The following is a 25,363-nucleotide window of genomic DNA, read 5'->3' as shown; positions in this document are numbered from 1 at the left end:
GCTGCCCTTGAACGCCTTTGCCGGCCGGTCGGACTGTCAGCGCGCCGGGCGCGGCGGGGCCGAGACAGATAAAACCATCGACCCGTCGCCGCCAGCGCTTCGGCTTTATCGATCCGACGGGAATTTCACTTGCTGTGCAGATCCCGCTGTCCGGCTGTCAGACACCCGGTGGGAGGGGGCGTGCCCGGGGCGCAGGGCGTGCACGTGCGGGGGGCGGTGTGAGGTGTTGGGGGTTCCGGATGGGTGGGGATGGGAGGGGACATCTGCGAGGGACAAGAGACTCAGGCCCGAGGGGCAGGAGTAGCCCTGGGGGGATCAGGTGGGGGAAAAGGACTTGGGGATAAGGGCATGGAGGAAGGAGATGCTCTGGAGAGGACTTGAGGATGAAGAATTGTGCCAGGCCATACGTTGTGGCGGTGGGGGGGGGGCGGTGGTGGAATCAGAATGGCTGAGGACAGTAGGGGATGCCTTGGACAGTGCAGGGTTGGGACCACAGCTAAGAGACAGAGAGCCTCCATTCTCAGGGGCATACTCCCTTTATAAGACTCTGTAGACCCCCCCCTCCTTTTCTGCCTCTATTTTCTGCTTGTTAAGTCTCCCATTGGAAGCAGATCACACAGAACTCCTGGACCACCCAGGTGTGACACTCAACTGCAGGATATTTCTTTCACTTTGTGTCCCTAGTAGGTGGATCCCTGGTTTGTGAGACCTGGAGGGAGGAAGGGTGGGGTGGGTAAGAACTTGGGCACTCATGTTCTGATGGCTTGAGTTCAAAGGAGTCTTTACCACTTACTAGCTGTGCCACATCAGAGAAGACACATAACCTTTCTGTACCTCCCTCATCTGTAAAATGGAGGTAATAATTATAATCACACACACCATAGAAAGATGTTTTGTTCAGTAGATCATGTATACTACAGTGGTCCCATAAGATTATATTGCCCAGTGATATGGTAGTTTGTGCAAGTATATGCTATGATTTTTTGCATGACAAAATTGCCTAAGGGTCCATTTCCCAGAACATATCCCTGTCATTAAACAACACAGATTAAATAAAATAACGCAATGTAAAGTAGTTGGCAAATAGTGAGTGTTCCACATGGCTTGTGATGATTACCAATTAATACAGCCTGTGGGGCTTTTAAATGACCACAAATTCTGTAGGTAACAGGTAGAGTTTAGAGCACTTGTGACTCATGCCTGTAATCCTAGCTATTCAGGAAGCCGAGTCTGAGGATTTTTTATCTCCAATTAACCAACAAAAAGCAGGGAGTGGAGGTGTGGCCCAATTGGCAAAGCACTAGCTAAGGGATAGTGCATAAGCCCTCAGTTCAAGCCCCAGTACACATATACACATGAGAGAGAGAGAAAGAGAGAGAGACAGAAATAAACAGGGGATCCAATTTTCATCTTTGCTGCAACATTTTCCTTTGGAGTCCTAAGTTGCCCCATAAGAAGTCCAACTATCTCAAGGATATGAGGCTATGAGGAAGCCCAGGCCACATGGGGAAGCCATGAACAGATGAACAGATGCATCAGCCATCAGACATCTGAGTGAAGGAACCTCCAGATGACCCCAGCCCCCAGCAACTGTGTCTTCCCAGCTGAGGCCTCAGACATCTGGAGGAGACAGTTATGCCTTCTATACTGTTTGCATTCCTAATCCTACAGATTGGGAGTATAGTAGAATAATTGCTTTATACTGCTAACATTTCAGGCTTGAACTCAGCACTTGGGTGCTGTCCCAGAGTGTTGTGCTTAAGCTTCTCTTAAAGCTTTTTGGTAGTTAATTGGAGATCAGTCTCACAAACTTTCCTGCTGGCTTCAAACTGATGTTTAGATCTCAGCCTCCTGAGTAATTAGATTACATATAGGTGTAAACCACTAGTATCCAGTTCTTTCCTTTTTCTTTTTCCTTGCTCCCTCCCTCTGTCTTTCCCTCCCTCCCTCCTTTCCATTCTCTTTCCTTCTCTCCCTCCCTCCCTCTCATTTTCTCTCCTTCTTTCCTTCCTTTCTTCCTTCCTTCCTTTTTTTTCCCCTCCTTGATTCTTTCTCTTTCTTTATTTTTTTTCCCCCTTGATGTTGGTCTTGGAGCTTGATCAAATTTAGGGCCTGGGCATTGTCCCTTAGCTTTTTCCACTCAAGACTGATGCTCTACCATTTGAATCACAGCTCCACTTGTGTTTTAGTAGTTAATTGGAGATCAGAGTCTCACAGACTTTCCTTCTCAGGCTGGCTTTGAACCTAAATCCTCAGATCTCAGCCTCCTGTGTAGCTAGGATTACAGGTGTGAGGCACAGATGCCTGGCTAGGTAATTTCTTAATGCTTCTCCTCTGTTCCCCTGGTTAACTTGGCTTCTCCCAAAGTCCCTGTGAAGGCTTAGCCCAGTTCTTTTTTTTTTTTTTTGCCAGTCATGGGGCCTGAACTCTGGGCCTGGGTGTTGTCCCTCAGCATTTCAGCTCAAGGATAGCACTCTACCACTTGAGCCACAGTGACACTTCCAGCTTTATGCTTATGTGGTACTGAGGAATTGAACCCATGGCTTCATGCATGCAAGGCAAGCACTCTACCACTGAGCCACCTTCCCAGCCCCAGTTCTTTTTTTGGTCAGTCATGGGGCCTGAACTCTGGGCCTGGGTGCTGTCCCTCAGCTCTTCAGCTCAAGGCTAGCCCTCTACCACTTGAGCCACAGCGCCCACTTCCAGCTTTTTCTGTGTATGTGGTGCTGATGAATTGAACCCAGGGCCTCATGCATGTGAGGTAAGCACTCTACCACTGAGCCACCTTCCCAGCCCAAACGTGACACATTGGCCATTAAAACCATTTTTTGTTGTTGTAGGTTTTGGTTGTGGGGCTAGAACTCGGCCTAGGAGCTGTCCCAGAGCCTCTTTGTGCTCTCTAGCACTCTACCACTTGATTAGACCAGTTCTTGAACAGGGACAAGGATGTGGGTACATGCCTGAACACATTCTCAAGATTATCATCTCTCAGTCCTTGAGATTGGTGGAGGAAGTACTGCTCACTCCCTTGGATGGTAGAACCAGGCTGGAGGGGACAATGGGCTGGAAAGGCCATTATCTGGAAGACTCCATATGGCAGACCTGAGCCTGTGGCAGTGTTCCCTTCAAAGACTGGAAAGGTCACTTTCTTCCCATTTTTCTCTCCCAAAAACTAAAGCAAGAAGAGGAATGGTAAAACCATTCAGATGGAGAATGAGTACTGAAAAGGGAGTACTGGAGAATGGCTGAAAACTCCAACTTCTCCATACAGGGAGGGGAGAGACCTAATGACTGGAATCCCCCAGGGTCAGGCTCCTCATAAATAGCTTACCTGGTGGGCAGCTGGGCCAGTTGCTCAAGTTCCTGCTCCATATGTTCCTGCAACTCGCTGGGCCTCAGCAGGACTTGGCAGATGGGGCAAATCGGGGCCTGGCTGTCAAACAACGCTGCTGCTTTCTTCTTGCCTGGCCAGGAAGAACAGACACACATGAGCCAGGCTAGTCCCTCGAGGAAAATCCAATATCTCAAGTCTATGACCCAAGTCTACTGCTGTCCACTAGGAATTTTTTTCTCTGTGTGTGTGTGTGTGTGCGAGTGCGCGCGCGCGTATGCTCATGCCAGTCCTACGACTTGAACTCAGGACTTGGGTGCTGTCTCTGAACATTTGTGCTAAAAGCTAGCATTTTACCACTTGAGCCACAGCTCCACTCTGGCTTTTTTTGTGGTTAATTGGAGGTAAGAGTCTCATGGACTTTCCTGCCCAGTCTGGCTTCAAACTGTGATCCTCAGCTCTCAGCTTCCTCATTAGCTAGGATTATAGGTGTGAATCACTGGTGCCAGGTTTCCCTAGGGATTCTTTTTTCTTTTCCTTTTTTATTTATTTTATTTTATTTTTTTATTTTGTCTGTTGTGGGACTTGAACTCTGGGCTTGGGCTCTGTCCCTGAGCTCTTCAGCTCAAGTCACGTGCTTTACCACTTGAATCATAGAGCCACTTCTGATTTTCTGATAGTTTATTGGAGTAAGAGTCTCATGGACTTTTCTGCCTGGGCTGGCTTTGAACCACGATCTTCAGATCTCAGTAGTTAAGATTACAGGCATGAGCCACCTGTGCCCAGCTCGCTAGGGATTCTTGACCTAGAGGAAGGGTGAGCCTGAGGCTCGCAGAACCCATGAGCATCACTCTCTTTGCAGCTCCAGAGGCTGTGATCATAAACCACGCCTCCTCAACCAGCTGCCCCTCTCAGAAATCTATTGGGACACAATCAATGCTCTGTGCAATCAAACGTTGATTACTCCATTTCACACATGTTTAATCATACCATCACCCAGATTATAGAGTGTCCCTTGTCCCCATTCTCTTCTCACTGCTATCACATTCCCCAGATTGAGGAGAATGGAGACAGAGAATGGGAAGGGATTCATTCATGAAGTCATTCAACAAACATTCCCTCCTGCTCGCTCTAACCAGACCCAGTGCAGAGCAGTGGGGTCCTACAGTGGAATCAAGTCTAGTCTTTGCCCTTCTAGTTTCGTGAGAAAAATCAACAGGGACCAAGTGATTTCCAGGGTAGCATTCTCTCCTTTCTTTACTTTTCATACATTCTGTGTGCTAGATGATTTCATTGAATCTGTGGCCACAATTTCCACCAATACCTTGTTGACTGCAGACTGTCTGACGCTACTCTAATCCTTCTAGGCCTCTGTGTCCAAATACCTAGTGGACATCAATATCAATGTTTGAGTGTCATATGAGTGTCTGAAATTGAGCTCTTCAATATCTTCACCCCTTTCAAACCTGCCACTTTCAGTAATGTCCATGTTGTCTTTTTGTTTTGGGGGGTGGGGTGTCCTGAGGCTTGAACTTGGGGGCTGGGCACTGACCCTGAGCTTTTTTCTGCTCAGGGCTAGTGCTCTATCACTTGAGTCACAGTTCTACTTCCAGATTTTTGCTGGAAATTGGAGAAAAGAGTTACAGACTTTCCTGTCTTCAAATCTTTTTTTTTTTTTTTTTTTTTGTCATTTGTGGGGCTTGAACTCTGGGCCTGGGTGCTGTCCCTTAGCTCTTCAGCTCAAGGCTAGCACCCTAACACTTAAGCCACAGCACCACTTCTGGTTTTCTGGTGGTTAATTGGAGATAAGAGTCTCATGGACTTTTCTGCCTGGGCTGGCTTTGAACCATGATCCTTATATCTCAGGCTCCTGAGTAGCTAGGATTACAGGTGTGAGCTACCAGTACTTGGCTACTCTGCCTTCAAATCTTGATCCTCAGATCTCAGCCTTCTGAGTATCTGGATTATAGACATGAGCCATGTCTATTTCTGATAATGGTACCTTCATTCATCTTGTCACTCAAGCCAGTAACCTTAGCATCACTGTGTGCCTTTCATTTGTTTTCCCACCCTTCTCACATTCACTCAACTACCACATCCTCTCTTTCTGCTTCAATATTCTTGGACTCCATATTCTCCTTATTTAGGTCTCATAATTTCTCCCTTGGATAACCTCATGGGCCTTCTGCAAGCCTCACTGATTCTGAGCTCTCTCTTCAATATACCCTTCAAATAGTGTATACACAGAACATGAGCACATTGGACACTGGCTGGGAGCCTGAACTCTATTCACACTCTGTCACTAATGGTAACTAGGACAAAAAAAACCCTAGAAAGAAGCTTGTAGGTGGCCTAGTTCATCTTCTTTGTGGAGCTGAACCCCTTTCCCTTCCCCCATCCAGTGCTCTAGGTTTGCTTATAGTCATGGGTTTGAGGAACCTTATTCATCTAGAAACTTCCTTAGCTATGCATAGAGGCTCTAACTAATGGACTTCTTCAGCTTGAATCTTCCTTGAGTCTTCCTTTTGATGCTTAGAGAAGAGGGTAAGATAAAAATCAGCTTTCAGAGAGATAAAGTCTGTGCCAGTGGTGGCCAAGATGGATAACTGAGTCAGTCTGCCAGATTAAACACAGGATGCCCAGTGAAATTTGATTTCAGATATATGATAAATACTTTTTTTTAGTGTAAGTATGTCCCAAATATTGCACAGGACATATTTATATTACTATTTTTTTTCTGGAATCAAATCTGCCTGGGTGCCCTGTATTTTTATTTGCTAAATCTAGCAGTTCAGGCTAAGCATAGAACCCATTTCCATGTAAACCAAACTCAGGAGGATTATGACTTTCCTAAATACTGGGATTGAAGTTATCTGAAGGCTCAAAGGAGAGGAACAATTCAGTCTGGATATGTGTTCTGGGAGGAAAAAAGGAAAAGGCTTAGCCAAGAAGTAAAATTTAAGCTGTACTTTAGATGTATACCAGGCATGGAGCTAGTGGCTCCTGCCTGTAATCCTAGCTACTCAGGAGGCTGAGATCTGAGGATCATTGTTCAAAGCCATCATGGGCAGGAATGTCCATGAACTTCTTGTTTTTTTTTTTGTTTTTGTCAGTCATGGGGCTTGAACTCTGGGCCTGGGTGCTGTCCCTCAGCTCTTCAGCTTAAGGCTAGCACTCTACCACTTGAGCCACAGTGCCACTTCTGGTTTTCTGGTGGTTGACTGGAGATAAGAGTCTTATGGACTTTCCTGCCTGGGCTGGCTTTGAACCATGATCCTCAGATCTCCGGTTCCTCAGTAGCTAGGATTATAGGCATGAGTCACTGGTGCACCCAGCTGAAACTCTTATCTTTAATAAACTGCTCAAAAAAAGTTGGAAGTAGAGCTGTGGCTCAAGTGGTAGATTGCTAGTCTTGAGTGAGCTCAGGAACAGTGGTAGATTGCTAGCCTTGAGTGAGCTCAGGGACAGTGCCCAGGGCCTAGATACACACACACACACACACACACACACACACACACTGTACCGTATACCAGGTATGGGATGGGAATAAATGAATGAATTAAGGAATAATATGTTATGATTTCCTTGTTGGCAAGAGCCACTTCTAATTCACTTATAGGTTTATCAACAATTAATAGCAGGCCTACTTGACCTGCTATTATTCAATGATATTCAATGATGAAGCAAATGAGGAAAAGAGGAAGAGAAGGAGAAAGATGGCCATAGGACAGGTTGTCCTCAAAACTAGATAGCTGAGATATCAGTTATGGAAGTTTTTTGTTTTCCAGCATGTAGGTAGGTATGAATCCAGCCTGTGTGGCTAGGTCCCACTTTCATGAACATTGATGATTGTACCTTAGGTGTTCATGCAATGCTGGAAGGCAGTAGTGAATAGAAGAAGCAGATGTGGCCTTGGTCTGAGAGGTGAGAGATAAGGATTCTAGTCTCACTGTTGACCCTTAGTTCTTTACAGTCAGCCAATTTCGGAAGTGAGATCCTGGGAAATCTCCAGGACATTTTACAAATAGGGAAATTGAGGTTCAGTATTGGAGAGGACCTTGAATGCCATTCTTGATCTCATAGCTTTATTTACCCCAGCAAACATTCATAAATCAAGTATTATTCTAGGGGAAACTGGAGTTCAGAGATAAATAAAACACATTCTTGGCTTCTAGGGAATCACAAAGTAGTGGGAAAGCCAGTGACTGGTCAGCATTGGCCAGAGCCATGAGGGAGGCAGGAGCAATGAAGGGTACATGAGAGGACAGGAAGGTGGCAGAGAGGTAGGATCCAGGAGGAAGGCAATGCTCAATGGGAGGTATGAAGGATGAGAAACATCAAGATTCAGCTTCCTGAAGTCCTGGCCTGCAAGCCTGGGGGCCAGGTATCAGTGTTCCCATATACTTAGTCTCATCTGATCTGCTTTACTACTATGTGCTTTTTGTGAACTTAGCCTTTGTTTCCCTGTCAGGATATTGGACCCTCTTTTTGGCTCCCAGCTGTAGGATCAACACTGACAGGAATCAGCCTATAACCTCCATCCCATCCCTATTTTCTCAGAGGTTAGAGTGGCAGATGTCAGTATAGCCATGAGCCCCCTACTTTCCCTCCCCCGCTGTGTTCCCTATAATTTTATATTGAGACCTGTGGTCATGACGTGGATTTTACTGCACTAACGACATGGCCTGCCCAGGTTTAATGACAAAATCCATACCCTGGCCCTGGGCCTGCTCCTCGTTTGCATAATTCCCAGAATACAGCTCCCTGAAGCTTTTGACCTGGACCATTACAGTGGCCATAAAATGGGCCATAAAACCGCTGGGGATGGCCAAAAGGAGGTGGGGAGGGGGGCTCTGGTCTTGCTGGGGTGGGAAAGAAGCCCTCCACCCCCTTCTCTTCTTGTGCTCAGGAAGAGTCATCTTCTGGTGCTTCTTTCCCACACTTCCCAGAATCTAGGAGTTCATCTCAGGCTGATGAAGGCTCCCAGAAATCCTCAGTAGGCTACCCACTGGATGCAGGAACCCCTTCTCCAATACTGCGGGCAGCATCACAGGTGGGCCGCTGGAGCCCACCCGAGGCAGGTTGTCACAGAACATCCCTCACACCTGCCTTTGACAGTTGCTCCAATAGCTGGGTAAGGCCTTTTGCTACAGGTGGGTCTAGGTTATTCAGTCCTAGGGTGAACCCTGTCCCTCTCTAGGAGGCCTGATTCCCCCAGGGGAGGTTAGGAGACAGGTTGAGCTGGCACAGTGGGGAGCGGAGGGAAGCACGAGAGGATGGGGACAGGGACTAGGTCGGGCTGTCAGTGCTAAAGATGATGAATGGGGGAGGTGAGGCGGGAGGCCCGGTGTTATCGGCAGTGGATGGCGGGGCGTGCGGGCGCTTGCCGCTCCTGCTAATCCCCGGGCGCTGCCTCAGCCCTTGCACTGATAACGAGGAAATGGGACTGACAACAATTTTTAGCTGAGAGATTCTTCACCAAAATGCCAGGCGGCCGGAGGTCTGACAGCGCCTGATTGAGTATGTGAGTGTGTGGGGGGAACGCCCGCAGCCCCCTCCTCTCCCATGCAAAGATGGATCGCTCATTCCGCCTCCAGTCCACATTCATTACAGCCACCCTCCCCACCACCCCTGCTGCTGTAGGGCCTGCCACCTCCACTTGGCTGTCTGCCTGTGTAGGTATCTCCAAAGCAGGAGGAGGGCAAGGTGTGTGTGGGGGAACCCACCCTCACAGCCCAAAGAGCAAGGGTTGAGAGTCCTTGTCTGGAGGTCCTTTGCCCTTGGTGGGCTGCTACATGTCTACAGGAAGGCACTGGCTATGAGCTCTGACAAGGGATTGGCTGGTTGAGTAGAGAGAAGAGGTCCAAGCCAAGGCAGCCCTCATCTCAGTAAGGGACAGGCTCCAGCTGGCCAAATCTTTTAAGTCTTACAGCAAGGCCTCTGGTACCTGGGGGCCTAGATCAGCCCTCTGCTGCCCTCCTCTGTTGGGAATTACTGACCACCAGGAACAGGGATCTTATGACCCACACAGGCTACTCCTTTTCTGCTATCTTCAGTCTTGTCACTAGACCACTAACTCATTTCTGTCCTTGCAGCTCCCTAAAATGTGACTGCCTGTCTCTCTTGGCCTGTTTTTCTTCCCAGTTTTTTTTTAATTTTTATTTTTTAAGGTAAGCAGTAAGTTTATTTGAAAGTGAAAGGAAAGTTGAAAGGAAAGTAGTAGGGACTCTCCATTTGGAGAGGGGTCCCAAAGAGGAATCTCCCTCACCAGTTCTGGAGCCTGGGGGTTCCATTCTTGCTTCTCTGTCTAAGTAGCAATTCCTATCTCTAATATCTTTCCTCTACAAAACACAAAAGGTATGGTTTGACTGTCTGGTGTCTGACTAGAGATAGGGAACATTACAGTGAGGGTGAACCTACTGACAGATGGCAGTGGAGGCTGGGACTTTTAAGAATATGTGATAGCTGGGCACTGGTGGCTCATACCTGGCTCATATTGGTGGCTCCTAGGCTCCTAGAGGCTGAGCTCTGAGGATCCTGGTTCAAAGCCAGCCCAGGCAGGAAAGTCTGTAAGACTTATCTCCAGTTGTCCACCAGAAAACCAGAAGTGGTGCTGTGTGACTCAAAGCGGTAGAGCGTTTGCCTTGAGCAAAAAGAGCTCAGGGATAGCTCCCAAGCCCTGAGTTCAAGCCCCAAGACTAACAAAAAAACAAAAATCCAACAACAAAAAAAACCTGAAAGTGTGTCTGTGTGTATACACACTTGTTTCCTATCCTTCCATCCTCCAAAAGAAGGATCTCCATTTTCTAGTGACCAAGATGCAAAATAGAACTTTAGGCAGAATTCAACAGAGTTGCTTCTTATTCTCTGTATAACCTTGGGCAAATCACTTAACAATTCTGAGCTTTATATCTCCTTGTGCAAAGTAGCACTAATGATCTACAACTCCTAGGACTTTTGTCAAGATTAAATTAAATCAGAGCTGTAAAGAGTTATTATTGTTTCTGGTTTGTTGACCATTGGTTTGTTGTTTGTGCTTATATCTACTTCATCCTTATGTCTGCCTGGCCTTGCCTCTTATCTAGCGTTCTTCCCTGTGATGATGAAAATCAACTACCATTCAGTGGATACCCAGGCCCACCTGGCCCCTGTGTATTTCCTTCTGCTATCCATCCATGTATCTTACTGGTCTGTAAGTCAGGCTTGGAAGGAAGAAAATGAGTTCATTTTTAGATGTGCTTAGTTTGAGGAACTGTGAACATGCTGAGTAAGCACTATATGCAAACCAGAATTAGAATTACAGGCCTGTCATACAGATAAGATTGAGGTTCACCACTGTATTTGCTATGTCCAGAACAATGTCAGTCCTAGGATAAGTACTCAAGAAAAGTTTATTGAATGAATAAGTGAATGACATTAAGAATAGGTGAAAGATCACATAGGGTAAGAAGAGCCTGGAAGAGACTCAACTAATAGGTGAAGCAAGTTTACATCATCAAGGACTAAGAAGCAGTAAAGAGATAAGAGAAAAATAAAAATGTGATTTCACTGAAGCCAAAAAAGGAAGTTTTGGAGTGTGTCATCAAGAGAGTCAAATGTTGCTGAGAGATCAGGATCATCAAGCAAAAAAAGTGCCCCATCCACATATCCTATCATATGTAATACAACCATCTTCCCTCCTCTTCACCCCAACCATCATCAGTCCAAACCATCTCAAACGACTCATCTACTTTCCTCTTTTGCTCATCTCCTTCCTCTTCTCTTCAGAAAACCATGATTGGCGCCTCTGCCGAATATGGGACAGGAAGAGTTAACATGCTGACAGACGGCATTTTTTACCTTCAGTCAATATGAACAAGGCCCCAAGACTATGATTCCAAACATCTGGATTTCATCAATATGTGATCTGTCATCGTATATTGGCATTCCCCAGTCCCCGCGCCAGAGCAATGCGGCTGGTTTTATTAATACGTCAAATACATTATCCGTGTAATACACTTGTCTGGCTGGGGCCTCCCGCTGGGGCGGGGCGGCGGATTTGAATGTATGATGAATCAGTTTGCATTACATGTTCGTAAGTCATCATTTGTCAGGATTAATAGGCATCCCTGGTCGAGAAGGTGGGGGTAGGGCAGGCAGGGGAGAGATGTGTATTTAGCTGTAGCCTATACATATCTGCTGGTGCCAAGGAATACTCTGAAACAGCTGTGTACCCTCTTGCCCGGACCAGACCACAGGATAGTAGCTGGTGCTCAAAGGTGACTTTTTTTTTTTTTTTTTTAGCAGTTCTAGTATCACTTGGAATCAAGTAGACCTATTTGTCTCTGCTTTGGGTTTGCTAAGCACCTGAAAAGATATGGCAGGAGCTATTTGCACACAACAGTTAACTTTTACCCTTTAGGATTCAATATAGAATTCCTTCTTCTAGTGAGCCTTCCATGATCCCCCCTGACTGTGTAAGCTATCTCCTCTGTATTCTCTTGTACTGCATTTTTCACAGCATTTGTCACAGTTACTATTGCTTCATATGTATCTATAGCCTGCCTGCCTTCCTGCCTGCCTGCCTGCCTGCCTTCCTTCTATCTCTCCCCACCCCACCTCTGGTTGCTTTTTGAGACAGAATCTTGCTATGTAGCTTAGTAGCCCAGGCTGGCCTTAACTTGTGAGACTCTTGTCTCAGCCTCTCAGTGTTGAAACAACATGCCTGGCTTCAGATTGTAAATTCCTTGAGGACAAGCATTAATTTGTTCACTACTATAGCTTGAGATCTAGCAGAGGGCAGGACCCAAAGTAAGAGAGAAGTAATAGTAGTATTAGAAATCAATAAATCTTTCTTTAAATTTAATGACTAAATGATATTGACCTTGTCAAATCCCCAAAGATACAGACATTCTCCCTAAAGATGAGGGCTTTCTCCCCCACCCTGACTGATTTAGCTGGGTCATCTATCCTGCTGCAAGTGCTTTTTTCATTTTTATTTGTATCTGTTCTTCTTTCTATGAGGCATTCGCCAGCATCAGGTTCCATACATGTGGCATATATCAAGATGGAATACACATGGGTGACAAGTCATGCCCTTACCATCCTCCTTCCTCTCTGCCTGCAGAAGCTTAGATTGACACCTCCCATTCCACATGGCCTCTTACAAGAACCTGGCCGGTGCTCTGACTCTTATGATCGATGCTATTGTCTTTAGCAATACACTGGGGCCTGACTAAGCTACTGGCTGCTGCTGGGTGGTCAGTGGCGAACATCTGCAGGGCAGCCAAGTGAAGATCAACCTGAGGACAGGTTTAGGTTTAGACTTAGGCCCAAGCTGAAGAGTAAAGAAAGGCTCTGAGAGCCAGGTGACAGTGGATCACGACTGTAATCCCAGACACTCAGGAGGCTGAGATCTGAGGATCAAGGTTCAAAGCCAGCCTGGGCAGGAAGGTCCGTGAGACTCTTTTTTTGGGGGGGAGGGGGTCCAGTCGTGGGCCTGAACTCTGGGCCTGGGCACTGTCCCTCAGCTCTTCAGCTCAAGGCTTGCACTCTACCACTTGAGCCACAGTGCCACTTCCAGCTTTTTTTCTTTTTGCTTATGTGGTGCTGAGGAATGGAACCCAGGGCCTTAAGCATGCAAGGCAAGCACTCTACCACTGAGCCACCTTCCCAGCCCCTGTGAGACTCTCCATCTCCAATAAACCACTCAGAAAACCAGAAGTGACGCTGTGGCTCAAGCAGTAGAACACTTGCCTTGAGCTGAAGAGCTCGGACAGAGCCCAAGCCCGGAGTTCAAACCCCACAACTGACAAAAACAAAAAGAAAGAAAGAAAGAGAAAGGAAGGAAGGCGGCAGGCAGGCAGGCTCTGAGACAAGACACAATCAAATCCACTAAGTCCTGGTCATAGTACCCGAGCCTTTCTTTGCTATAGCCATGTGCACCAGCTGACTTGTTCAGAGGCTGGTAAGGCTTCAAGGGACCAACTATTTCACAATACTGATTCCAATGTAACAATAGCTTCGTTCTTGTGGAGCTATGCCTCATTCTCCTCCTTGAGCTAATAATTTCCAGACAAATCCTTGCATTGGGCTGGGCCAGTAGTGGGTGGGACAGGAGGGGCCTCTCAGTATTTTCTGGGATTAGGATTTGCAAATGGCAGTAAAGAAAAATATCCACATATGGACCATACATACCTATAATCTCCAATGTCTGGACACACACAGGTGCTCACACAGGGTAGGCACTTTATTTTTTTCCTCCCACATCTAGGCACACATACACACACCTGAGCATCTTTGAATACATTCAGGTGCAGCCTGAGTTATACCTGCATATTCTCCCAGGCATACCTATACACTCTCCTCTCCCGCCAGTGCCTGCCTTGCCATACAGCCAAAATGCTAAGATTGTTGTGTTTAAAGTAAAGGAACTTGAAGTGTGCTTTACCCCCTGCTGGCTCTGACTATGGGCTTATAAAAATGAAGTGGGAACCTCCACAGCTGTGGGCAATAAATCCTGGATGGTAAGGAGGGCGGGGTTACCTGCTTTCTAGGTGGATGGGTGGATCGTGGGGGCACTGCTGACAATGGAGACTGGATGGGCAGTGGGCAAAGCTACCTGGCCTCAAGCATTGTCTGTTGACCCAGTCCCAGTAGGTGCCTCCTGGCAGATCTGTGTGGTCAAGGGAACCAGAGCTCTAGGCAGCAAGCAAGGGCTGAAAGTGCAGCCCAGGGAGGTAGAGGAAGAGAAGGGTTGGGGTGGGGAAGAGTGAGCAAGACAGCCACGTGCTGCTAAGGCTGAGGGGAGCCCTCACATCTGGAGATCAATTAGCATCAATTACTGACTTCATTTAATTGTCGTCCAAGATGAATTTGTCATTTTTAGCTGGGAATTAATGGGAGACCTTCACCTCTCCCTGGCAGTAGCAGCGAAGCCAACAACGGTCACCCCCAGCCTCCTGGAGCCCTGCTACGTGCTTGGGGCAGGGGCAAGCAGCTTAGTGGAGCTGAGGCTTCATGGGCAAGCTCTAGCCTGACCGGCTAGAGCCCAGGGCCAAGGAGGAGGCCATGGGTCCTGGGTAGCAGTCCTTTGCTGCCTCTGGCTTCAGCCAGAAATTAATTTGCTGGGCTGAGCATGTTTACCTTTTCCCAGCAAAGGCGAGACGGTAAACAGCGGCCCAGCGGCTGAAATTGAATTGATAACTGCATCCACGCGCCAGATAACGCCTAAAATAATACGCCGATAAGGAAATTCGATTTGATTTGTTGCTGCGCATCAGATTGGCCCCATCTGTAGCTGCCTGTAATCATTTTCAATTGCGTTGGGAAACCTTATTTGTCCTTAAATATTTCTGTCATTTTTCATTGCTGGCGACAGATCCTTGGGCAGGTGGCAGGGGTGTGCTGCCTCTGTGGGCGAGGGGCGGTGGCCCAGGGAGGAGGAGGGGTGGTGCGGACTCGGGAGGGAAGGAGGCAGGGAGCAGGCAGCCGGGCGGTGACAGCTGTTCCTCCAATCAATCACACTGTCGACAGGGAGGGACGACTGGCTGGCAGAAATTGAGTTTGCCTCACAGGGGACGATTGAGCAAATTAATAGCCCATTAGCCAAGCAGTGACCTGAGAAATGAAGGCACAGGGGTTCCTGCTCGCTCAGGCCGGCTGGGGTGGGGCAGGGCAGGGGAAGGGTCCAGAGAGGGGACAACCAGAGAGGGAGTGTGGGAGGAAGAGAGAAGGATGGATGGATAGATGGATGAGATGGGAATACATGTATGGGTAGAGTGGGGGAGCAGACCGTGTAAGAGGGAGACCTCAAGTTGGGGAAAGAAGGCTAGAGATATGGAGAAGTCCCAGGAGTGATGCTCAGGACAGGGGTGGAGGTGGCTTCGGTGGATGCCTCTCTACCACTGATAAACTCCCCTCCACCCACAATCCTGTGCTGGGATGCCCTTCTCGTCCTCCTTCCCGCAATGCTGGCCTATCCCCTTTGCAAGGTAGGATGCTGTTGTCCCATTTCTGTGCTTCTCGTTCTGTGAGGTCAAGTCCCACCCCATGTCCTACCTTATTCTGCTATCCACGTTCTCTACATTTGCTGAGAACTTTGATAGCTCTCTCATTTAAGCCTGGTCATTGCTCTAACTGGCTCAGCAGCTTCACCACCACTACCTGCTCCTTCCTTCCCCTCCTTCTCTTCTCCCCTCCTTCTCCTTTCTCTGCTTCCTCCTGCAGGACTTTCAACAGCCTACTGTGCTCTGATCTAGAACTCCCTCCCCTCCAGTCCTCTCATGGTCTTGGACCTATTAGACCTGAGTCTTACTGTCTCTCAACTCTCAAGCCTCCACTCACTCATGCCTGAAGCCTGGATAGCACGGTGTATTACTTCAACACCCTCTTGTCAACATATGCTCTTTGCCTTTTCCACCATCCAACCAGTTTCCCTTTTGTTTCAGACCCAGAGGTAGCTATGTGCAGCTGGGGTAAATCACAGAACCATGCAGATCTGTGCCAAGTAGTCCTTAGACATTTTCTTGGTTAGCTTTGTCTCTCCTTTCCCACCGAGGCTAATATTTCACCATCTCTCTTACTAAGTGACTTTGCTTCCTATTTCAATCTGAAGCTGGGAATCCTGAGGTGTGAATTCACTCAACTTCTCTCAACTCACTTCCTTCTTCCCTCCACTTTCAGTAGGAGTGGTATTCATCTTCCTGTTTTAGTTTAATCTCTTCTCCCGGGCTCCCTTCTTGTAGAACCCAGTGGAGATTTCCACGTGGATGTCCCACAGGCTCTTTGAGTGCAACATGCCTGAAATTTCAGGAACTTATCTTCCTCAGGTCCTGCCCTCCTGATTTCTGGTTCAGTGAGTGGCACCACTATCTGCAGCCTTCCCTAAATTGATAACTTGACTCTTATTCAGGACCTTGCATCCAGGAAATAAATAGCTGTTTATATCTCCATCTCCAAAGTGCTCATCACAAATCTTCATCTCCTATTGTTCAGGCATCTCAGCTTTAAAAAAAAAAATTTTTTTTAACTATGATGTCTCCCAGCACACATTTCTTTCCCCTCTCATCTACTGCCTTCTGTATAGATAGAGGGAGCTTTTCTTTTTTTTGTGCCTCTTACTGGTTTTTTTTTTTTGTTTGTTTGTTTTTGCTTAAGCCTAGCATTCTCCCACTTGATCCACACTTCTATGTTTGGCTTTAAAAAAAAAACCAACTAGCTAATTGGTGATAAGAATTTCTGAGATTTTTCTTCCATGGCTGGCTCCAAACTACAATCCTCAGATCTCAGCCACCTGAGTAGCTAGGATTATAGGCATAAGCTACCAGTGCCTGGCAGGAGCTTCTTAAAACACAGATTAGAGCCCAGTGCTGGTGGCTCACACCCTGTAATCCTAGCTAGTTAGGAGGTTGAGATCTGAGAATTGAGTTTCAAAGTCAGCTTGGGCAGCAAAGTCTGTGAGACTCTTATCTCCAATTAACCACCTGGAAGTGGTGCTGTGGCTCAAAGTGGTAGAGCACTAGCCTTGAGCAAAAGAGCTCAGGGATACCACCAGGCCTTGAATTCAAGCCTCATGACTGACAAGACAAACAAATTACCCCTCCCTCCCTGCCAATTAGATCTTACCATTCGTTACTTAGGACCCTTTCCTGTCCCCCTCCAAAGCTCACAGCATAAATTCCAAATTCCTTATCATATAGTCCTCACCCCAGCCTCCTCTTAGCTCACATCTTTAGCTGTTCCATGTGCTATAGCTAGCCAACACCCAGCTCTTCTTTTTTATTCCTACTGCCAATAATATCCATGATAAATATGTCTTACTGATTCCTTAAGACCATTCTCAGCCAACACTTCTTTGAAGCTTTCTCTGATGGTTAATTACACTATTTCCATGCTATGTTACTTTGCACAACTACAGCTTCATCACTGCAATATGAAACATTACACTTCAGCATTTATCCATCTGTCTTACTTGCCATGAGCTCCTTGAGGGCAGGAGGGTCATCTGATTCATCCTGGTACATTTAAGACATGGTCTGCAGTTGGGCACAGAGTGGGTACTGAATCATTCAGTGGCTAAGTTAGGGGGAGGAGGACCTGAAGGGCCTGTGGGGAATATCTGGAAAGTGAAGGAGGAGAGTAGCAGAGTGTGGGGGTGAGGGTGATGGGAAGAGTTGAAGGAAGGCTATGATGGTAATATTGAAATTTCCTTTGGCTTAAGTGCAGCTTTGTTTATGATGAATGAGATTGAGAGGCCTTAAGGTTTTCAAATGTAGATGCTCTCAAAAAACAATAGCTCTGTGGGTACCAGTGGCTCAGGCCTGCAATTCTAGCTCCTCAAGAGGCTGGGATCTAGGGATCTTGGTTTGAAGCCAGTCTGGACAGGAAAGTCTGTGAGACTCTTTCCAATAAACTACTCAGAAAAAGCCAGAAGTGGTGCTGTGGCTCAAGTGGTAGAGTGGTAGCCTTGAGAAAAAGAAGCTCAGAGATAGCGTGTAGGCCCAGAGTTCAAGCCCCAGGACCAGAGGGGAAAAAAAGGAAAAAGAGAATAGCTCCATCTGTGTTCTTAGTCCTCAAATATCAAGTGATCATAGACTAGTGGGAAATGGGTTCACAATGAGCCTGTGAAATTGTAAATTCCATGTCCAGAATCATGGACAGACAGATACATGCACCAGGACAAATGGATATCCATATGCTCCTGGAAGGGCCCTGGCCACCTCTAGCATCCTAGAACCAGCTGCAGATCTCCATGCTGGCCTACCACCCTACCCGGAACCCCTGGGCGGTGCGTGCTCTCTCTCTCAGCAATTTCTCTACCCAAGAAAGCTCTAAGGGTTTCAATTACCGGCGCGTGGGATTTAGTGCCCTGGGCTTCTCTGACTGGAGGAGATTTATTTGAAGGTTTAGTGTCGTGGAGAATTCACGTCTTCACTCCCAGGAGCCCAGCTTCCGTCCTGAGCCCCTAAATCAGGAACCAAGATGGGCTATTGTCACTTACCGCATTAGCCTCGTTAGCGGGACCAGGAGGGGTGATTAATAGCAATGCACACACAGCCATACTGCTTGCTGCGGCTCCTGCTGCGGCTCCTGACCTGGGAGGGGGTGGGGAGTGGCTGAGCCTGTTCGTGGATGACAGAGGACTCTGGGATTAGCCCCCTCCCCCATTTGAGGCCGGGCTTTTCCAGATGTGGGGACAGTTCAACTGCAAGCCCAGCCTCTGGGCTTGACTCCCGGGGAGGGAGAGGGGGTGAGAGAGCAAGGCTATGTGGAGATGGAGGGGTGAGTGTCTTGTTTCTTACATTTCCCAAGCTCTGTACGAGGGCATACTATTGGCCAGTGATGAGCCAAGAACTGTGAGCCTGTCCATTGCCCTGAAGGGAGGAGGTTTATGTATGAGGGGCAGGCAGGGGTACACCTCAGGATGTGAGAAAGAATGGGTGGGTGAGAGGGAGATAGAGGCTTATGAGTGAGCAGAAGAGAGGGAGGAAGGCTACTGGAAGGGATTTGTTTGTGGGAATGGTATGTGTGAGATGGAGACAGGGGTGTGTGACAAAGGTATTTTGTGTGTGGTGTGTAAGAGATGTGGCTGGGGGGTAAGGACATACCACCAGAAAGAAGGGTGGAGGGATATGATGAAAGCTGGTGTGTGTGTGTGTGTGTGTGTGTGTGTGTGTGTGAATTTGAATTTCAGTTTTGGCTACTTCATTCGTTTATTTATCCATTTATTCAACAAATTGTTACAAAGCATCAAGTGGCTTTTATCTTCCATGCCACATTTTTCTTACCTATAGAAGAGAGAGACTAATGATATTGCCTAAAAGGGTGGTTGTATAATTCTGTCATTTGATTTATTGCAAATATCTTACAAGAAGACAGAGTTCAGAATATGATACATCTTAGCATCTGGACACAGGTCAAGAAATGGTAGTTACAATGCTAGGTGTGGTCATGCATATCTGTATTCCCAGTGCTTGGGAGGCTGAGGCAGGAGGATGGAAAGTTTGAGGCTGTCTTGGGCTACTTAGTAACCCTATCTCAAAAAGAACAGCAATGAAGAAATGGTAGTCACCAAGCTAGTGCTTGCTTGTCGATCCTATTCCCTTTCTTTTTCTTCTCTTTCCCTCCCTTTCTCAATCACAGTGGAGCCAGAGTATTAATTATTAGAACCAATTGACTGTTTAGACTCTGATGTTTTAACTAATCACCACTAATGGCAGGCACTAGTGAGCAATCACATTCATTTAGTTCTTAGGCAAACCTCTTCTCATAGTACAGAGCAGACCAGAGGGAGGAGAGCCAGCAATGGCTGAGATTTGGAATGATGAGGGTGATCTCTGCTGCCCAGAAGTCCTTCTCCTTCTGATAGCCCTTGGCAAGCCAGGCCCTTCAGTGGTGAGTCAGTTGAGCCTTGCCTTGGAAGTAGTTTGGCTTCTGTCTCTATCTTTGCATGTTTCTGTTTCTGCTCTTTGGCCTCAGCCTCCCCTTTTGATTTAGAATTCTGTCCTGAGAGTCTCCAGCAACCACCACCCTGGACCAGAAATACTCTCTCCCTGCTCCCCTTCTCTGAGTGCTCTTTAATTGTCTCTGTTAGGCATTCATACATCCATCTGTACAAATCCTACTTTCTCATAGGACACCAACCTGCTGTACTCCATCCATGTGGCTGAAGGCTTGAATGAAAAGAGAAGACAAATACGCGCCCACCAGCATTGCTGAATCTGGAGAGAAGGCTGGGGCTAAGGATGGGTCTTGAGCATCTTAAGGCATCTGCTCACTTATCCTGCCTTCTTTATATTGAGGCCCTATGTCCGGGCCTGTACACCACTGTTTCACACTAAGTCTAGGCCTAAAATACCTATTGTACTCTAGCTCGGGAGGCCAAATCCCAAAATTTAGGAATGTCAGCTTTAGTTTGGAGAGAAGCTGGCCCAGATGTCTTAGAGGAGGTGGCCTAGGTGCCCGTGACCAGTAGGTGTCGCTGTGGTTCCAGCACTGGGAGGGGGTGTCAGGCAGGAGCCCTGTGGCAGGTGCCCCTTGGCCTCCTCCTTCTGTATCACACCTGCCTGTGAGGGAAGTCTTCACCTGGGCTTCTCAAACTAAAAGTACACAGAGAACACTTAAGGGTTCAGGATGAGATGTACATTCTGATTGAGCATCTCAGTCTTGGGGGCCCAAGGTTGCATTGCTTCCAAGCCCCTAGGTGACTCCTGTGCTACTGGCAAATGCCCTGTGTATAGCAAGGCCCTAAGCAACCTGCCAGTGGGAGGGACACTGACTCTACTGTGCTCCAAAGCTAGCCCTCACTCCTATTTCTAATGAATGATAGGCTCAGCTAGAGTAGCATGAAGCAAGCAATTTTTAGAGATGCCCTAAACCAAAACCAAACCCTAGTTCTCTGGGTCAGTCTTGCCCTACCTCCTAGCCAAAATTCTAAACTTAAAACCCAAATCCCATCCTAATTCTCCAAAATTTCCCCCATTTCAATTGGTTATCCCAAGGCCAAATGTTCCCTAGCTTCTCTGAGTATATCCTGGTCTGCTGCCACACTTGTCTCTGGATATCAGCCTGGGCCAGGGGTCATATGTCTGGATGAAGCTCTTCCTGAAGTCTATACAGAAGAGCACCACAGTGTGGAGATGCCACAGACCCTCCTCAGAAGGCCCTTTGCTGCTGGGGAAAATGGAATCTTATTTTTGTTGCTCTACCCTAAGAGCTCCATTTTCTGGAATGTGGGAGGAAGTCTGCTCATTAGTTCCCCCCTGACTGAAGAAATTTGGCTTTATGTAGAAGCAGACAAGGCCCTACCTTCCAGGGCTTTTTCTTTAAGGGACCTTTTCTTCCTTCCATGTTCTATCTCCTGTCTGGCCCTTCTGCGCAGTACAGAAGCAGAGTCTAGAAGTGGAACTGTGGCTCAAGTGTCAGAGTACCTACCGGCTTTGAGCTCATACCTGTAATCCAGGAGGATGAAATCTGAGGATCTTGGTTCAAAGCCAGCCCAGGCAGGAAAGACTTTGAGACTCTTATCTCCAGTTAACTACCAAAAAGCCAGAAGAGGAACTGTGGCTCAATTGGTAGAGTGTTAGCCTTGAGCAAAAAAAGTCAGGGATAGCACCCAGACCCTAAGTTCAAGCCCCAGTACTGGCAAAAAATCCCACGAAAACCAAAAATAGAAAACAAAAACAACAACAACAAACTCAACCAAACAAACATTAAAAAAAAATCCCGCCAAAGTCCAGAGTCCTACAGAGGTGATAGGTTACAGGAGCTAGACTTTGAGAATTTATCCTTCCCAAGTCTGACATGCTGTGTTTTAAGTAGGAATGCCGCTTTAAACAGGAATAGGAACAATCTGGCTTTGCCCTGCTATGGCAAACTCCTCAGAGGTGGTATAGGTGGGCCAATCAGTAAAGAGCCATCACTCACGCCATGAGACACTGTGAAATTACAAATACCTCTACATGGATCAAAAACTGCAGCTTTCAAAAGCTTTCTCCCCCCACCTCCCCAATTTATAAATACTTCTCCTTAGGAAAAGTGCCTTGCATTTATAAAGCACCTCCTTCCACATCTGTAAAAGGTCTCTACAGTTTTAAAATCACTTTCTTATCCACCATTGAAATAAAAGGTCTGTTTGAATACCTTAGGAAAGTTAGTTAATTTCTCTGTGCCTCGTCTGTAAAATGGAAAGAGTAAAAGTCTCTGCTTTATGAGGTTATGTACAGTCACTCAAATAGTGCCTGTCACATTTTAGGCACTATATGTTAAGTGTTTGATATTATTGAAGTTACTGTTATTATCCAGGTATATTTAGCACTTTAGGTTGAGAATATTTCTTTCCATAGGGAAATGTAAAAAAAAGAAAATCATTGCCTGGAGTCATGTTGCTAGTAAGCTTAAGAAAGAAATTTTAGCTAGGCACTGGTGGCTCATGCTTGTCATCCTAGCCATATCAGAGGCTGAGATGGAGGGCATCATGATTCTAGGCAGGCATGGCAGAGTTCACCAGAGACTCCATCTCAAGGGAGGAAGCTAGGCTTGATGATATACCATCATCCCAGCCAGGACATGAAACCTAAAAGTAGGTGGCTCATGATCCAGGCATACTTGCAGGCAGGAAGTGAGACACTGTCTCAAAATTAACCAGTGCAAAATTAAAAAGGCCTAGAGGCATGGCCTAGTGGTCAAATGCTCACCTAGTAAGCATGAGGTCCTGTGTTAAAACCCTAGATCTGGCTGTTGTAGTCTGTATCTGAATATATGTGGCCAAAGGAGTCTCTGTTAGGAAGCTGAGGTCAGCTGGGCAGGTGGGTAATTCTAATATTCCCTGCCCTCATCACATCTGGGGATGAAGGAACAAGGAAGGGAGCCTCATCTGCTTAACTGAATCCAGGGCAAGTGATGGGTCCTGGGGAGTTGGCTTAGGCTTGCCCTGTGTTGGGAGTAGAGATCTAGTGGGGGCTTTGCCCCTGGCTCTGCTCCAGGGCTGACTTATTAGGCAGAGAGGCATCAGGGCAGCACTGGGCCCAACTTCTTTACCAAAGACAAGTTCCTTTTCCTTCCTGCTTACATCTTCTCATTTCTCTCTATAGTGGCCTTCATTATCACTCTGATCTGTTGTGTACTAGTACTTAAGCATAGGCAGAATCCCAGGGCCAAAGCTGAGCCAAATTTGGGGACAGGTTAGGCAAGGAGCCTGGAAAGGTGGAATGTGGATTTTGGAATCAGGAAGACTTGGTCTTGAAGCTAGCTAGCTTTAGCATTGATAGCCATATACTTCTGGGCAAGTACTATCAATCCAGCAGGTCATCTGTCCACCTGGAGTCTCCAGACATTAATACTGACCTCCCTGTTGCTTTAACAAATGTTCGGGAATGTCACATGAAGTACAGGGACTTACATAGAGAGGAACTTTGCAGGTCTTGATGCCCTATGGGGGAAAATTGTGGATCTTCTATGCCCTGGCAGTAGAGGTCAACAGGGGCTGATAAACCTGGTGGCCTTCCCCCCACTCCCTAGCCTACTCTCCAGTTCCTCCACCCCTGTGGGCCTGGCCATTCCTCTGGCATAGTGGTCAGTGCTTAACAGGGCAACAGGACAGCCTGTGTCATGAGGAGGGCAGCTGTGTAGGGGGTTGGGATAGAGGCTGTGTGCACAGAAGGTCCAAGACAGAGAGGCATCTGGGAGGCCTGGCCAGGCACAGCCTGTTACCAGCAGTGCAATAAGCCTCTCAGCCACCAACAGATCTCCCTGGCTGGAAGGCCCGGCACCAGAGCCCATAAGTGGGCTGTGGTCCTCAGATGGGGCCTGTTCTAGGGAAGGCCTCCTCCTCCACCTTCTGTCTCTGTCTTTTGGCCTAGCAGTCCAATCTTCCCCGACACCCCTCCCCCTGCCCCCCCCCACCACTGCCTTATCAATTATGGGGCTTGAACTCAGGGCCTGGGTGCTGTCCCTGAACTCTTTTTGCTTAAGGCTAGCACTCTACCACTTTGAGCCACAGCTCCACTTCTAGTTTTCTGGTAGTTAATTGGAGACCAGAGTTTTCACAGACTTTCCTGACTGGGCTGGCTTGGAACCAAGATCCTTAGATCTCATTCTGCTGAATAACTAGGATTATAGGTATGAACCACTAGCACCTGGAGCTCTCTCTCTCCTCTCTCTCTCTTCTCTCTCCCCCCCCCTCTCGTCATGGGGCTTGAACTCTGGGCCTCAACGCTGTCCCTCAGCTCTTCAGCTTAAGGCTGGCTTTGAACAACAATCCTCAGATCTCAGCCTCCTGAGTAGCTAGAATTACAGGCGTGAGCCCCAGTGCCCGGCTTTCTTTTTTGTAAAATCATGATCTCTTCCAAACTTAGTTTTACAAAACCCTCAAATTATTTGGGTGTCAGTAAGCCAAGCTCAGAGACCAAATGGCACATATTTTTCCTCTCATATGCAGAAGCTAGATCTAAAGTACTGTGGGACATGATAAATTATATAGGATTCTAGGCATTCACACACAGTGGGATCAAAGGAACATACTTTTTTTTTTTTTTCCAGTCCTGGGGCTTTTTCTCTGGCCTGGGCACTATTCCTGAGCTCCTTTTGCTCAAGGCTAACACTGCTAACACTCTATCATTTGAGCCATAGCACCACTTCCAGCTTTTTCTGTGATTAATTGGAGATGAGGCTCATGGACGTTTCTGCCCAGACTGGCTTTGAACTACAATCCTCAGATCTCAGTATCCTGAATAGATAGGATTAAACGCTTGAGCCACCAGCATCCAGTCAAAGGAAGATATTCTTAGGAGAGGAACACAAAGGTGCAATGCTTATGTGCAGCTGATCATGTAAAATAATATTTATCTAAATGAACTTGAGGAAATGGAAACAAGTGTTTTTTTTTTTCTTCGTTGCTATTTTTGTTTTGTTTTTGTCTTGCTTGTTCTTGCTTGTTAATCTGATTTTGGGAGGATAAGGAGGGGCACAGAAATGGAGGGCCAAAGGGTGAACAAATGCAGCAGTGGTGCTCATTAGACACTATGTTGAAAATGAACTATACAACTTGTGTGGGAGGGAATGAGAGGGAAAAACTAGGAGAGAGCAAGGGAAGAGGCAACATTTAAAAAATGAACCCTTTTCCTGAGTCATGTAACTGTACCCCCTCTGTACATCATCTTTATACTAACAATAAAATAAAAAATTGGGTGTCAGACCTTAGGGGGTATGGAGGAGTAAAAGGCCAGGCTCAGAAGCTCATAGGCTGGGTAATGGCTGGGCTCATAGACTGATGAGAGAAGGGCTAAGAGGAAAAGAAAGCAAGGCTTAGAGGAAAGAGGCTTCCTGGAGGAGGTAGGGACAGAAGTCTGGAACATGAGCTAGAAAAGAAAGGAAGTGGCTGGGAAGGTGGCTCAGTGGTAGAGTGTTTGCCTTGCATGCATGAAGCCCTAGGTTCGATTCCTCAATACCACGTACACAGAAAAAGCCCAAAGTGGTAGGGTGCTAGCCTTGAGCAAAAGAAGCTCAGGGATAATACCCAGCTCCTGATTTCAAGGCCCAGGACTGGCAAAAAAA

The 25,363-nt window shown here is 47.1% G+C and overlaps 1 protein-coding gene across 1 annotated transcript in view; it reads right to left on the bottom strand.

The window, feature by feature from the left end:
- The window catches only part of Rnf220 (ring finger protein 220), a 230,974-nt gene that overhangs the window by 36,082 nt on the left and 169,529 nt on the right, over positions 1-25,363 (bottom strand). Inside the window, exon 2 of the mRNA XM_013016930.1 lies at positions 3,332-3,464. Within this exon, the coding sequence (XP_012872384.1) occupies positions 3,332-3,464 (133 nt within the window). The remainder of the gene's footprint in view (positions 1-3,331; positions 3,465-25,363) is intronic.

This window comes from Dipodomys ordii, unplaced genomic scaffold (genome assembly GCF_000151885.1).
Source record: "Dipodomys ordii isolate 6190 unplaced genomic scaffold, Dord_2.0 Scaffold33, whole genome shotgun sequence".
Classification (NCBI taxonomy): domain Eukaryota; kingdom Metazoa; phylum Chordata; class Mammalia; order Rodentia; family Heteromyidae; genus Dipodomys; species Dipodomys ordii.
Note: the sequence above shows the minus strand (reverse complement) of the source record. Positions and strands in the feature narration are given on the sequence as shown.